Source organism: Schistocerca gregaria, chromosome 7 (assembly GCF_023897955.1).
Source record: "Schistocerca gregaria isolate iqSchGreg1 chromosome 7, iqSchGreg1.2, whole genome shotgun sequence".
NCBI lineage: Eukaryota > Metazoa > Arthropoda > Insecta > Orthoptera > Acrididae > Schistocerca > Schistocerca gregaria.
Genome location: NC_064926.1, coordinates 418,530,028 through 418,545,554, shown reverse-complemented (window position 1 = coordinate 418,545,554; position 15,527 = coordinate 418,530,028). Strand labels below are relative to the sequence as shown.

The 15,527-nt window shown below is 36.6% G+C and overlaps 1 protein-coding gene across 1 annotated transcript in view; it reads left to right on the top strand.

The window, feature by feature from the left end:
* LOC126281948 (uncharacterized) overlaps positions 1 to 15,527 on the top strand; it is a 133,258-nt gene that overhangs the window by 80,781 nt on the left and 36,950 nt on the right. Inside the window, exons 6-8 of the mRNA XM_049981307.1 lie at positions 5,055 to 5,221; positions 8,258 to 8,571; positions 13,249 to 13,391. Coding sequence (XP_049837264.1) covers positions 5,055 to 5,221; positions 8,258 to 8,571; positions 13,249 to 13,391 — 624 coding nt within the window. The remainder of the gene's footprint in view (positions 1 to 5,054; positions 5,222 to 8,257; positions 8,572 to 13,248; positions 13,392 to 15,527) is intronic.

The window sequence follows — 15,527 nt, the reverse complement described above, 5'->3', positions numbered from 1 at the left end:
TAGCTTGTATCGATCAGGAAGACCAATAACTTTAGACAGTGACATGTTAAGAGCAGAAGTGGAAGCAAATATGTGGCAGACAAACAAGGAACTGTCCAACACTCTTAACCAACCTTGGTCAACTGTCCGAAAAAATTTACGGCAAACTGGTAAAGACAAACAAAGCTAACTCATCCATCACATGCAAGTTATTGCTTCAGTGGCACAATAAAGAAGCACTTTGTGATTGCCTTATCACCGGTGATGAAAAATGGGTCTTCAATTATAATCCAAAATGCAAAAGTCACTGGCTCTCTCCAAACAAATCTGTAGAGCTGAAACCTGAACAGACTGTGAATGCAGGTCTTTGCTGTGAACAATTGGCTGGAGTAAATCTATCTTTATTTGAAAAGTACTCAGTAATTTCAACAGGAAAGGTGTTTTTCAAGATGAAACCTAAAAAAAATTATTGAATTGGGGTGGGAGGTATTGCCTCATGTACCATACTTGCCCGATATTGTGCCATCGGATTTCTATTTATTCCGATCACTACATGTTATAGGTGGCAAAAAATTTGAAAATGTTGATATCCAAAAGTCACCTCCAGATATTTTGCTCAAAAACCAATCTATTTTTATCAATCTGGCATAGAAAATTTGCACTAGATGGAAAAAGTTTGTTAGCAATGAAGGTACTCTAATATTCTCCTTTATTATCCCTATGTTGAGTAACACATAGGGGATTGTGGTATATCCCTAGAGTCATCATTTTAGGTGTGTTGGAAAACCCTATCCCGACAATGTTAAATTTAGTGACTTGGCTTCCCTGTATTTCAGGAACCAACACTGTAGCCATGAAACTTTTACAGGGCATTAAACTGTATGTTCTGTGTCTGCTGAACTACAGTAATTGTATTTCAGCCACTACTTTTGGAAACACGATCTTTTAATTACACAGTTAAAATTTTGTGTACTTTTTGTTCATTTTCATAAATAATTTTAAATATACATAACATTTTGTTCTTCTTTTAGTTCAGTAAACTCAGGATATGTATGTTATTACTCCCTAAAGATTTGAATACTTTGCCCGAAGTGGTTTCTGAGATTTAGGGAAAAATGCAACAGAAAATGTAAATTTTCAGAAACGGCTTCTAAAGTCTTAAAGGACTGTAACTCACTTAATATATGGTTAATTTTTTACTTTTAGTCACTCAGAAGCAGCCTGTACCATACTGTATATCATCATCTTGATCTTTTTCCAAGTTTTTTCGTCTTTCTGGACTCCTTAGTGGCTAACTGTGCTGCAAACTCTGTTTTATCAATGCAAACCTTGTCCATCTGTTCAAGTTCTCTAAAGCAGTTTGCTCCAGGATTAATTCCCATATGCTGTAGCACTTTCACCCTACCAATGATGCCATCATTAAAAGCAATAACAGCATCACTGAACCCTCCTCCAATCTTAGTGTCTTCATTCCAACAAAAACATTTTTTTGGTAAGTGAGCCCATATAAGATTACTGAACGACTCATTGGGATTTTCATTCTGACCATGAAGACACTTCCTCAGTAATTCAGGATTTGTCAGTGCTCTGTAAATAGGTTTTATGATCTCCATGGCTGCTGCTGACATGGAATGTTTATGGCTGTATGAACTGTTTGAGTACTGGGAATTATGGTAAGTGCACATGAATCAAGTCCAGGAGGACAAAGGTGGTGTACTGGTTTTTCATCAGTTGGAAGTCTGTGGAAGAAGGTAGCCTGTACTGCCTGCTTCATTTTCAACAAACATTCAGTACTATTTCTAATGTCCATCCTATAATACTGCTGTAGTTCATCAACTATTTTGTCTGTCAGCCTGCCTCTTACGGTTTTACCATCAGAAAGTTTCTTGTCTCTCAAACTATGTTTCAACTTCCTCAACGTGATGCCCATCCTCTTCTGGATATGTCCAATACAAACACTTAACCTTTATAACACAGCAATCCACAGCCTTCTGTATAAAAAATTACCAACTTTATTAGATCTTGAAGTAATGCATGTAAAAATGTTAACATTTTCATCCAGTGTAAATTATATTTAAAAAATACAATAAAATACTTCCATGTGAGTTTATTATATGTATAAATAAATCATTTTATTCAGAAAATTGCAAATTTTACAATGAGATAAAAATCCAAAAACGTTAAAAAAAATTTTTTTCCATTCCAACTCCATAAAGGTGGTTCTTGAAACTTTGGCATTAGCTCTCAAGATAATTTCATTCTATCTTCAAGAATCTTCCAGTTAAGCTCCTTCCGTACCTCTGTGACACTGTCCCATAGGCCAAACAAACCTGTGACGATTCTGCTGCCGTTCTCTGTATATGTTCAATATTCCCTGTTAGTCTTATCTGGTACAGGTCCCACACACTTGAACAATATTCTAGAACTGGTCGCACGAGTGATTTGTTAGCAATCTCCTCTGTAGACTGATCCCTACAAAGTGCTATACCTAAGTATTTGTATGAGCTGGACGATACCAGCAGTGACTCTGTGATATAGTCATAGGATACTATGCTTTTTCGTGTTGTGAAGTGTGTTTGTGAACATTAAAGAAAGTGGCCAATCTTTGCACCACTTTGAAAATCTTATCAAGATCTGACTGAATATTTATGCAGCTTCTTTCAGGTAGTACTTCATTATAGATAACTGCATCATCTGCAAATAGTGTGAGGTTACTATTAATATTGTCTACAAATGTGCAGCATGGACAGCAAGGGTCCCAACACACTTCCCTGAGGCACATCTGAAGTTACTTCTACATCTGACAATGACAACTGTATCCAAGATAACATGACGTGCCCTCCCAACCAAAAAAGCTCTCAATCCAGTCACAAATTTCATTTGGTATCTCATATGATCGTGCTTTTGACAATAAACACTGTCCTGACCTTGCTGTGATCCAAAGCTTTCAGAATGTCATGTGAGAAAAGTGTTGTTGGGTTTCACATGATCAATGTTTTCAGAATCCATAGTGGTTTGCATTAGGAGGACATTCTGTTCAATATACCTCATTCTGTTTGAGCTCAGAATATGTTCTAAGATTGTACAAAAAATCGTTGTGAAGGATACTGGGCAGTAATTTTATAGGACATTTGTACTGCCCTTCTTGTAGATGTGTGTGACCTGTGCTTTGTTCCAGGAGCTGGGCACAGTTTTTTTGTTAGAGGGATCTACAATAAATTATAGTTAGAAGAGGGGCTAGCTCAGCCACACATTCAGTATTAAATCTTACAGGGATTCCATTAGGCCCCTGCAGGTTTGTTCAGTTTTAACAATATCAACTGTCTCTCAGCACCATTGACACTAATACTTATTTCATTCATCTTTTCAGTGGTGCAAGGATTAAATTGGGGCAATTCTCCTTTGGTTTTTCCTTTGTAAAGGAACTTTTGAAAATGAAGTTAAGCATTTCACCTTTTGTTTTGCTACCCTCAATTTCAGTTCATGTTTCATTGGCTAGGGACTGGATATTACCTTTGTTGCCACTAATAGCCTACACATATGGCCAGAATTTCTTTGGGTTTTGTGAAATATCATTTCACAATATTCTGCTACAGTTGTCATTGAGAGCATCATGCATTGCTCTCTTGACAGCCAAATGTGTTTTGTTCAGCATCTCTCTACCCCTAGCCCCATGCTTTGTTTTACGTCTATTATGCAATAATCTCTGTTTCTTTAGAATTTTCTTTACAGTGACTGTATACTTTGAAGGTCCCCTCCCAGTGTGGGGTGTTCTACTGGCCACATTTCTATCAAGTGCTTGGTCAACTATTCTTTCAAACTTGAACCAGAGTTGCTCTAAATGCATCTGTCCTGTGTTGAAAAGTTTCAAGTTCCTTACTGAGATATGACACTACTGATTTTTTATCCAGTTTACTGAATATAATATCTATCTGCTTGTTTTAGTTGTCCTTTGTACATTCATGATCTTTGTTGCCACAACTGTGTCATGGTCACAGATACCAATTTCAATGTGGACATCCTCAAAGACGTCAGGTCTATCTGTTCCAGGTAGTTTTCAGAGAAGGCTTTTAGTAAAGTATAACAGGATGTCTTATCATGCCCACCACTAACAAAACTGTAATTTTCCCAGTTAACTATTGGATCATTAAAGTACCCACCAATAATTACAGCATGATTGGAGAACTTAGATACAAGTGAACTAAGGTTTTCTCCAACGTTTTTGGTTACATCAGGAGATGAATATGGTGGGTGGTAGAAGTATCCAATTATCATTTTGTGCTCACCCTGATACTGAGTCTTGCCCAAACAATCTCACTCGCACCTTCGATTTCTATCTCAGTGGATCAGAGTTTCTTGTCTGTTGCAACAATACACCACCTTCATTTCCCATATGCCTATCCTTTCAATATACACTTAAGTGTTCCCCAAAAATCTCACCAATATCAAATTCAAGTTTCAACCAGCTTTCTAAGGATGTTAATACTGTCACCTGTGGGAGGCATGTTTAAGGATGTAGGTTGCAGTAGGTACTGGGAGATGAAGAAACTTGCACAGGATAGAGTAGCATGTAGAGCTGCATCAAACCAGTCTCTGGACTGAAGACCACAACAACAACAACACTGTTACTTCTGGGCTTCCTACAGCTGTCGTTATCTGGATTGAATGGAGAGTTGCCTAATGTAAAAAACCATTGTCTGCACCTCACACACAGTCAGCTAACTGAATAGCAGCCTCTGATGAGTAGTGCGCAGCTGACCGATTTAGGAGAACCCTATAGTTCTCAACCCTGTGGCACAAGTGCAGGAAGTCATAACCTAGATTATCACAGAACCTTCGAAGTCTGATTCACTCCCTTCACTCGACTCAGAACCAAAGGATCACAATCAGTTCAGGGAACAATGTTTGTAGTTTGAGTTAAATAGACTTTTTTCGATAGATTTAAAAACAACTTTCATGTTTACAGTTATAAGTAGTTTTCATTAATCTCATTTTAATTTCCACATAGAAACCATAAATAGCTTTTCTTAGTTTGGAATGGAAAGAAAATGATTGGTTTTTTCTGGGTTGTGCAGGATTTGTTGAAAAAACAAGAAGCATTGGAGTCTCGATTAAAAGAAACTGTGAAAGAGCTAGAGAGACAAACAGCAGAACTGCAGCTGAAAAACCTGGAAAGAGAGAAGATGGCAGCTCAGCTGGGCTCAAGGGAGAGGGAACTGGAAGTATGCAAGCTGCAGCTTATGTAAGCAATGTTACAATTTCATACTGTTTCTTATCCCACTTATTCAACTAAAATTATTCTTTGTATTAGCATCAGTTCTAGTAGATGGAGACACGGATTGTATGATCGCCTTAATTGTGAAAATGGTAGTTCACATTGACCTCAGCATGCTTTTAAAAAAATTTTTGGCTTTAGTAAAAGAAAATAGTATTATTTTATTCAGCATAAACGTAAATTTAAAATAGTTGTTCAGCAGAATCATTCACATTGCGTTGCTTGTTCCAAACAAGGTTAAAGTGAAATTGTGAACAAAATATTGTCTCCTTGGTCAGTAGCATAAATAAATAATTTAAATAAAATTTGTGATTTTTAACATTATAGTCAAAATAGTTCCCACTCTTTATTTTAGATAAAAGAATGACGTAGATTTTAAAACTTAACTACTGCTGAAATTTTGTTGACAAAACTCATAACAAGTAAGTATTCGAGGCTAGTTCCTAATCAGTTCCTAAGATGATATGTGGAAGTCTTCTCCATCATATTTTTTTACAGAATGAATAACGTTCAGGAAAACTGTCAAATGGTCGGGTAATGTAGTACATAGGATATGCTAATGTTTCTTTTTCATCCACATTGCCATTTAAACTTTCAAGTAAGAATGTACAAAAGATTATAAATAATATGCATGATCAGTATTAATTTCACATAAACCACTGGTATTATATTTAAACTGAACTATTAAGTATGCACTCCAACAAAAAACTAATAACAAAAGGCAAGGAGATAAGCAAGAACAACCCACAGAGCAACAGCAAAAATAAAGTGGAAATCAGTCACTCTCAGTGTTGAAGATTTGATGAATTAGGAAACAATCATTCTCCTATGTAGCATATGCATTTCTGTAGCATAAGTGTTAGAGGATGAATGAGTGTCATGTGTATTTTGGAATTAGTTTGTCACACAGTACCGTAGTAAGCTTCCATCCTCACACTGAGGCTACTTTAATTTCTGCGTCTTTCATTGCTATGGATTCTGCCACCAAGTTAATAGAACACAAGATATCAGTGTGTGTTAAACTTCTTTAAATTTTGTTCTGAGACTTAGTGTCCCAGGAGTAGAAACTGTTTCTTAGTACACAGTTTTTACAAGTTCAGTCAGAATCCAAATTGACTGAGTTAGTAATGCCATGACTGGACATGTTGTTTCAGTTTCTACCTTTCCAGGGCTGTAACATGACATCACCACTGTAGAATGAGGTCCAGTTCTTGTGTGATGTTGTTGATGACTGAGATGTGTAGCTGTTACACTTTGTGGAATCTTGCTTCAACCTAATTCTCATTGGAAAGCCTTTCAGTATACCATTTGGACAATGGGAACAGCTCTGTTTTTTAAATCCCTCCACAACAATGCAACTCAGTAAGTTATTAAGGCACATTATAGTTATGTAGAAGGTAACAAACTAGTTGGTGTGGGGTGCGAATGTTCCATTTTGTGTCTTTCACCTGATTTTTTTTAATGAGTTGATGCACACTGAAGATGGTATTTTCCTTCAATGAAAGCAGACTTCTCATTGTCTCGATTCTAAAAACCTGCAGGGTGATCATGAGATGTACAATAATCTACGAGAAGAAACAGATATGGGGTTGACACATGGAAGTTTGGGTCAGTCTGAGGAGCATGCTCGGATAGCCTAAGTGGTAAGGTGACTTCTTGTGATAAGTGTGAAATTTGTGTCTGGCACAAATTTTCATATCATCTACATCTCTTACAGTTAAGTTGAATTTCAGGAATAAAATTCCAGCATTGAAAAAAGAATTCTAGATATTATTGGACTAAGGAGGAGAGGTCCTCAGCAGCAGTATTGACTTCTTGAAATCATCTATACAGTGATGTAGGTTAAGGTCCCAGGTACCTCACTCTGTAACCATTCATCATGGTGTACCCTCATTTTTGAGTAATTATACAAATATTGGGAATTTCACATGATGTTATACAGCTTGGAACAAGGGTGTTTAATAGATTGGTTGCACATTGTGACCGATCAGGTACAAGTCTCACATGTAAAAAAAATATTTATTGTTAAATATTTATTGAAATGGCTTTTGTCATTATTTTTGGTAAGTTAACTGAGTTAAATCTCATTTTTTTACATCTTTCCTTTGTCGCATCATTTTAATCACTGTAGTAACATTTGTAATTGGTTTCGTTTTTTCTTCCTGTCATTCTTTTTTCACTTGGAATCTTTAAGCTTTTATTTATCTATCTTAATATTTAAACATTTGAAACTACCAATGTATCAGTTAGAAAACAAAAGATGAAACAATATATTTATACTGACTGTGCAATGCTGTGAACTTCTTTTTCGTTAAAGATGTACACTTTTTTATGTAATCATCAAACAAGCATTTGAAACATAAACTCTTATTGCACTACAGACAAAGTAATGCACATAAAGATTTAATTGAAAGGAGGGATTATATATAAGATGAAATTCAAGCAAATTGAGGAACGGAAATAATGAGCACAATAACATGGACAAGAGTATAGGATGTGTACATCTGACAAAAGTACTTAGTCCAGTAACTGATAATATGTAGCAGGCTTTTTCAGTTTTCCTATCTGCCACTCAACACTTCCTTTATGTAGTGGGTAGCAATCGATCCATTACGTATTGTTATTTCACCCATGATTTTCCATCTCTGTGCGCAGCTCGTGGTCGTGAGGTAGCGTTCTCGCTTCCCACGCCCGGGTTCCCGGGTTTGATTCCCGGCGGGGTCAGGGATTTTCTCTGCCTCGTGATGACTGGGTGTTGTGTGATGTCCTTAGGTTAGTTAGTTTTAAGTGGTTCTAAGTTCTAGGAGACTGATGACCATAGATGTTAAGTCCCATAGTGCTCAGAGCCATTTGAACCATTTTTTTCCATCTCTAACTTCATTTTAGTATCATCAGTTTCCTTTTGTTTATGGTATGCAGTGTGAAGATTTTGAAATTTGTGCAGTGTAATTTTAAGAATCCCTTAACAATAAGAAAAATATTATCAAAATTATTTTTGTGCAGGGAAATGAAAACATTGGTTCGTGATCAGCTGACTGCACTGCGGGAAGCTGTACGAGGTGGCCTGCCTCCAAGCCAGATACCTCCACCCAGTCTGACAGTATCAGAAGAACAGCACAGACGACGTTTGCGCACCTCCTCTCCAACATCCAGTGCAGATTCATCTCAGCTGAGTGTGTCACCCTCCTGGCACAAAATTAGCTCAATAACTCCACCACCGGACATCAGTGCCAATCCAGTCCATACTCAGCCTGAACTCACTGATCTACCTGACAGCCAGGCATCAGTGACAATTGCCGGACCCAGAGTACCAGCAGGTAGACTGTAATGTCCTTCAAAATTGTATTTATATTTGGTTTAAGTTGTTTGCTACAGCAATTCTGTACCATATTTTGTGAATTTAAGCTATAATTTCGTACACCTTTTTTTGTGTTGCTGATTCGCAACTACTCTTCTCGCAGTTATTTCATGTGAGTGTTCAGCACAATAACCACAGTTAATTACGAACTAATCTGATGCATAAACACTGTATTATTACTATATTTAAGTGGTTTCTCAAATTATCATCTGCAAAATAGTATTATTTTGCTGGAAAGTTTCCCACTAATCTTATTTTGTCTAAGTCAGAAGAGAACAATTAAGGAACTCTTTTAAAAATATGAATTTTTGTGCCCGTGTGTTGTCAAGTCAGAATCAGTTCTGCACATTACCGTAAAATTAAATACCTTTTTTGTTAATGAGAAACCTAGACATTAAAACGACAAAGTGAATAAAAGGAACATTACCAAAGACAGAGAAACCAAAAGCATACGTGACACATCCAGTAAAAGTTGGTGCTTAGTTGAAGAATCGTCTACTATAACAGTGAAATAGCTTAATTTGTTGATATACAATGGATATGATATATGTGAAAAGTTCAAGCCCAGGTATGACATTGAAGGAGAATTTGCTTCAAAGCCTGGGTCAAGAGACTCTGTAAAATAATAAAGAGGATTTTATCTTTCTTTTGAAAGCAGCATGTCTCTTTAATGGATTTATTTTGAGCTAGGGAACGTTATGAGAGGTTGAAGTCTATGTAGTGACAAGATATCTCAATGATTACCAAACTTTCTTGTCACCTTTCCTATAGAGGACTGTTGTAAAGGTACTCTAGAAGTCTTGAGTTACTTCTTCAAATTTTCTTGTTGAGAGATCAAAAGTTTAAACTTATTTCACTAATTCACCTTAACAGTCTTCAAAAACATTATTGTTCTCTTGAATTACTGTTTCAACTTAATGCAGTGTAAAGCACATAGTTCTTCTTTTATTGCCACGTGCAAATTACAATTATACCCATTCACAGTTTTGTTTGATGTCCACTGCCACCAGGTAAGCAGAAGTTTTTGAAAATTATGTTTGGACATTTATCTTTTTGAAAGTGGGCCCATTGTTCATATGCCAGAAAGCCAGTGGTCAAGAAGATTATGATTGCAGCTGTAAATAGATTCAAATTGAGTATTAAATTTGTCTGTCGATAGTGTCAATATTTTTTTTCCATAATACTTTGAAATTAAGTGACTTTTTGGTTTTCAACAAGATTGCACTGTAAAAATAACAGATATGACTTTTATTTCCCACTGCATACCCAGAGCCACAGTTGCAGTCATTTTGACAACTTATCATTTCTTTTTTCATTTATTTCATCTAGAAATACTGAAAATTCACAGCTGCACTGTAAGAGAGTGATTTGATGCTGCAGTATATGATGTATGCTGAAGTGACATGGCATACTTACAGTGCTTGGGTCTGACTAATTCGTGTTACAGATATTGAAAATGGCCTGTAAATTGGCAGATAAGAAAGTAATTGAATATGTATAACATATGCAACCAGTTTCAGAACAATAGTCTGTTGGTAGTCAAATTGAAAAACTAATGTTGATACTTGCATTCCATAATGTGCGGAATCAAGTGAAGCACATCGGTGACTTCCGTAACAAGAAATCAAAACCAGTATATCATCCTCAGAGGCATGATATTTGATAGAACAGATAAAGACAGTATGGGAAAGGTAGGTATCAGTTACTTTCACTATATTTTGTGGGCCATTCGGAATTTGGTAGAGGCAAGACAAAAGAGGTTTTGGATCAGATCACGAATGCATCCAGGAGGCTGCACAAGCAAAAAGTGTGTACATCACACAGCAGAACCAACACCACTTTTGAAGGAAAATATCACAATTCTGTGCATAGATGATGCTATACTGAAGGATATAAAGCTGTGCACAGATACAGAAGACCAGAGGTAACTTGGAAACAATTGACATGTTTCTCTTTCTGAGCTGAGAACACTTATTCCAGTTTTGTATGCCCTTATCTTTTTTGCACCAATGGAATTGAAATTGGTAATTTGTCATCAGAAAACTGGAAGCTGCTAGTTGATTTGCAATACTATGTCAAGGGATGAATTGAGAGATATGAAAGTTTTATACTTTTACGGCTGGGAACAGATACCAATAAAACTAAAGCAGACAAGTGTATTTTGTGGTCAGAAGTTGGAAAACATTTCACTGAAAATCAAAATGAACAGAAACCATTTTGATTCTGCAGCCCCTATGAATCAAGACACAAAGGAATTAAAGACATTAGGTGCCACTGTCAGCTAATGTCTTTAATTCCTTCATGTCTTCACTGAAAACTGTTCCTTGCATTACAGTCAAAGACAAAACATCACAATTTATGAATAGCTCTTTCCTACTGAAGCCAGGGGCTGGTTTATACAATACAAGGCTAATATGAGACCTGTAAGCTGGATAAATTTGGTATCAAAGTTTATTTAGAAATAGCTGTAGAAATCACCTGTTAACAGAATTAGGTACTTGTGAGATGATGATATCAACCAAAGAATCAGTCCATATCCAAATATGGTGTGTTTCTTTGAAATGGGAGTAAGTTATAAGTGACAGTTTTTTGCTATCTCTGCACCTGGCCAAAATATTGATGAGTAAGAATATAAGTGTAAGACATTCTCACAGCAACAATATGATACGCCATATAATACGCGATGCGACACATGATATGACGCAGAAGTAGCGCACATTGTTGGAGCACATAGAAACAAAAGTTGAAATGACTTAGTGGTTCATGGTGGGACTGCAGCAATACAACACCAATACGATCCTCTGTCTTATTGTTTGCACAACCCCTTGATTGCTCCACACAACTGCATCATGTGATAACATAGGAGAGGAAATTCCAAGTCACCTGGTGTACCTCAAACAGTTGTTTTATGTAGTCAAAGCTACACCTGTCTCTGTATTTCATTTCTCAATAAAATCTTTAATTTTCGCATAAAAAATTTAAACCCACTTTTTTTAAATTTGCGCATGCAGTCTTTCTCATTCTTTTGGTAAAGAAAATTTATTTATTTGTGTCATATATTCTGATATCATAGCTTGATAATAAACTGGTTTTCTTTTCACTGTTGCCCATACTTATTATAATACTTCAAAATTAGATAAAACACAGTACATGTTTTGAAAAGTTTGCAGTAAAAAACATAATCTCTGGTGTGTCTATATATGATGGATTTTAGGTCCTACAACACTATGTACTAAATGTAGCTAGCATGTCGAAATTATTTTTAATTCTGGATGGACAGGCATATCTCTTTCCAGTCTCAAGTAAATACGTGACGCAATTGGAAGTTGCGCGCGACAGTGCTGGCAGTGAGGTGTCACACACCAGGCTATTTCTGGCTGCTGTAGTGCTGTTTCTTTGAGAACATGAGTGCCACATTGATACCCATCACAGTGCACAAAATTTATGATAACGTGTTGTATCACATATTGTATCGCCACAGTGAGAGCTGTGCCTAATGGATACAGTGAATCGTTTGACAAGAGGGATATCAATATCAGTAAGAATTTCGAAAGCATCACTATATGAAACTAATGTGATGAATCATGGAGATAAATCTTGCCAAACTATAAAATTTTTAATAAAATTAAATGTGGTGCAGGTATACTTCACCAGATGACTGAGAAATATTCAATGAAAGCTGATTCACAGAAACAACCAGTAGAAGTGTTCTACAATATGTTTTACTTTGTTGGAATAAATGTACGTTCTTTACAGAACAGTTGCAGGAAAAATTATCAACTGTAAGCAGTTTCTGCAGCATTGCAGAAAAGAACTAGGGCTTGAACATGGGGAAAATAGTTCCAAATAGTATTTACTGGAATCAACAGTGGGTCAAATAGTTCCAAATAGTATTTACTGGAATCAACAGTGGGTCAAATAATGAAGACAAACCAGTGAGTAAGGAACAAAGATGGCACTGCAGTGTGTCAAAATGCAAGAACAGGATGACTGACATATGTGATACGTGACACCTGTAGAAAACCTGTGTGTGTGAACTGTAGTAAAGTAATCTTGAGGCAATAAATTTATTTCCATTCAGGCCTCCTCATTCAAATTTTATTTTAGTAGTATAGACTCCCACTCATCATATAGAGGAGACATTGAGCCGTAGACAGCACAACAAAAAGGCTGCTATACATTTGAACTTTCAGCCAAAAGGTCTTCTTCTAAAGTTGAAAACACACTGCACATTCACACAAGTTCAGTTCGCACATGACCACAGTCTCCGGCCACTGAGGGATCTTTCAAGGTAGCACATCATCCACTGGGCCTGATCATGAAAACTGATTGGAAATTTGTATCGTCTTCATAGTTATGTGATTGATGGTAACATATTGCCTATTGCACAGAAATTGCTATGATGTAGGCATGTGCTAATGTGTACAATTCTTTATGTTTCTTCTGTCAATGTACATCTAGATATGGTCTCAAATTTCTTGCTGCAGGGCATCATATGGGCAGCAGCATATTAAATTCAAATGTACTGCAACATAAACTTGATTTTGATATTGGAAGTTATCTGTTAGATGCATTTACTTCTCTTAACAACAAAATCTTTCTCTTTACTTATTCTGTTTTGTAATTTATTTTGTAGGCCGGATATCTCCTGAACACTTACCTGTGTCTCGTATGGTGTTCAGAAGCCTCAACCAGGAGGATTCTGGTGTTGGTAATGAAGCTTCCATCTCAAAGTCATTAGATGATGTGAGAGTGCTTCCACTAACATCAGAAGAGGAGGTACAGTTTATCACTTACTATCAATAATAAGTATGCAGTAATTGTGTTACCTTGGCACTTGACATTTTAACTAAAGGGAAGAATAATAGATTGTGACTCACAACACTAAGCTGTTAAAAATGTGCTCCTGAAGAGAGCACTCTGTTTGTAATATCATAATGAGATATCTCAAAGAGAATGGCATCCTCAACACCAACTCGCAGGGTACCAAAAACATCCATCATATGAAACCCAATACATGCTTTTCTCACATAATGACATTAAAGCCATGTCCATGGCAATTGGGTGGATGCAGCATTTCCTGATTTTTCATAAAACATTTTCCTCTTTACCATACCAATTTTTATGAACAGTTCATAGGGCATCAAACAAAATTTGTCACTGGATTGAGCATTTCTTGATAGGGAGAATGAAACCCAAGTACTACTCATCTGATAAGCAGACATTTAGTATTCAGTTCCATTAAGTCCAGCAGTGGTAGAACACTACATGCATCGTAAACTTTCACAATGGTTAGAGTCCACAGGTAGAGGCATGTCAGGTAACAGTAGCTGAAAAAAGAGATCACCATCTGGGGACTTCATGTTACAGAAATTCCCATGACTGGCCAACAAATTCAGCAGTGCTACCATTCCAAACACCCTCGCTGGATGTAGGTGACATTATTCCTATTAAATCCCTATCTTCCATATGCATGTCAAGTGGGGTTACTAAACCGCTTCTCACTTGAACTGGCAAAGAGGGCTAGAATCTGCCTACCCAGTATTGGGGAGCATGATGCAATGGAAGCAATTGCCAGGACCTGGGAGACATCAGTATGGGAGGCACTTAGAAGTCATTCGAGACCACTGACAACAATGGTGCCTGTTCTGGTACTTCTTGCAAAGGCCCAGAGACTTTTGGGAGCAAAAGCATTCTTGCAGAACGTGGCACGTCCAATGATTCAATTGTTGGTGAAGCCAGGTTGATGTGTACAGGTGTGACCTGCAGCTAGTGGTAAAAGAGGGCCAAGCGGCTATCCCCTGTGACCTGGGAGTGGGAGTAGTGAAAAGTCCAGATTGATCTGCACTGGATATCTGGGTACCTGACTGGACATATTGCAGAACTTGTGGAAGAACTGGATTACGCCTAGACGTCTTAGCAATGCTCTGCAAATTTATCGAAACTCATAAAGCCATTGTCCAGTTGGTTATGTAACCGAAAACAAACAAGTTTCCTGGCACTCATATTCAGAATGCGGACTTGCCAGAAGGTGAGACAGCACCTGGTATCAAAAAACGTAATTGCATAACATTTTTAAACACTACGTGGAGGCCAGTGCCATGCTAACCTCATTTTATATCAATTACATTAGTTTTTCCTCCAGAAACTTTGTGTCATAAAGCATAAATTGTGGGAAAATTACAAATATGTTGACACAAAATTGAGTGGAAATTAAAAATGTAAACATGGAAAATTTGATGGGAGCAACAAAAGGTGTATTAAATGGAGGGAAAATATTAATTCCGGAAACATAAAAACAGGGTTATAATGTATATTGACACAGTCCCAACTTCATGTTCAAGATCAATATCTTCCATAAGTTTTCACCAAGAGGCAACCAAAAATATGCCTTCACTAGACTGATATTTGAGAATTGGTTATTACCCAAAAATTTAGACAAGTGTTTATCTGTATAAAGGGTCATTCCGTGTCAAGTCAACACAATTTTGAACAAAAATTTACCTTTACCTCTCAGATTTTGATGAAACTTTATGTACCCAGTGTCCCCAAATAGTTATGTATAAAAACCATAAAATCTCTTTTTTTCTCCATGGTTTAGTTAAAAATTTATGAAGTCCTGAATTTTAAAATTTTCGTTATAAATTTCTTCACCCTGGAGTAGTAAATTGCCATTTTCTCCTGAACCAGATGAGTTACAGACCTGGAAAATGTCATTTTAAAGCTCTTTATAGAGGTTTTCATTTGGCATGCAACATGATGGTGTTTATATTACAATGATTTTAAAAAAATTATTTAAATTTGAATTTTCTGAAAAAGCCATATTTTTAAAATTAAAAAAAAAAACACAAAATTTCCTTGCACTATACTCTTACACCTCTGAAAGTTTTTAATTTTGGGATCATCATGGGATCA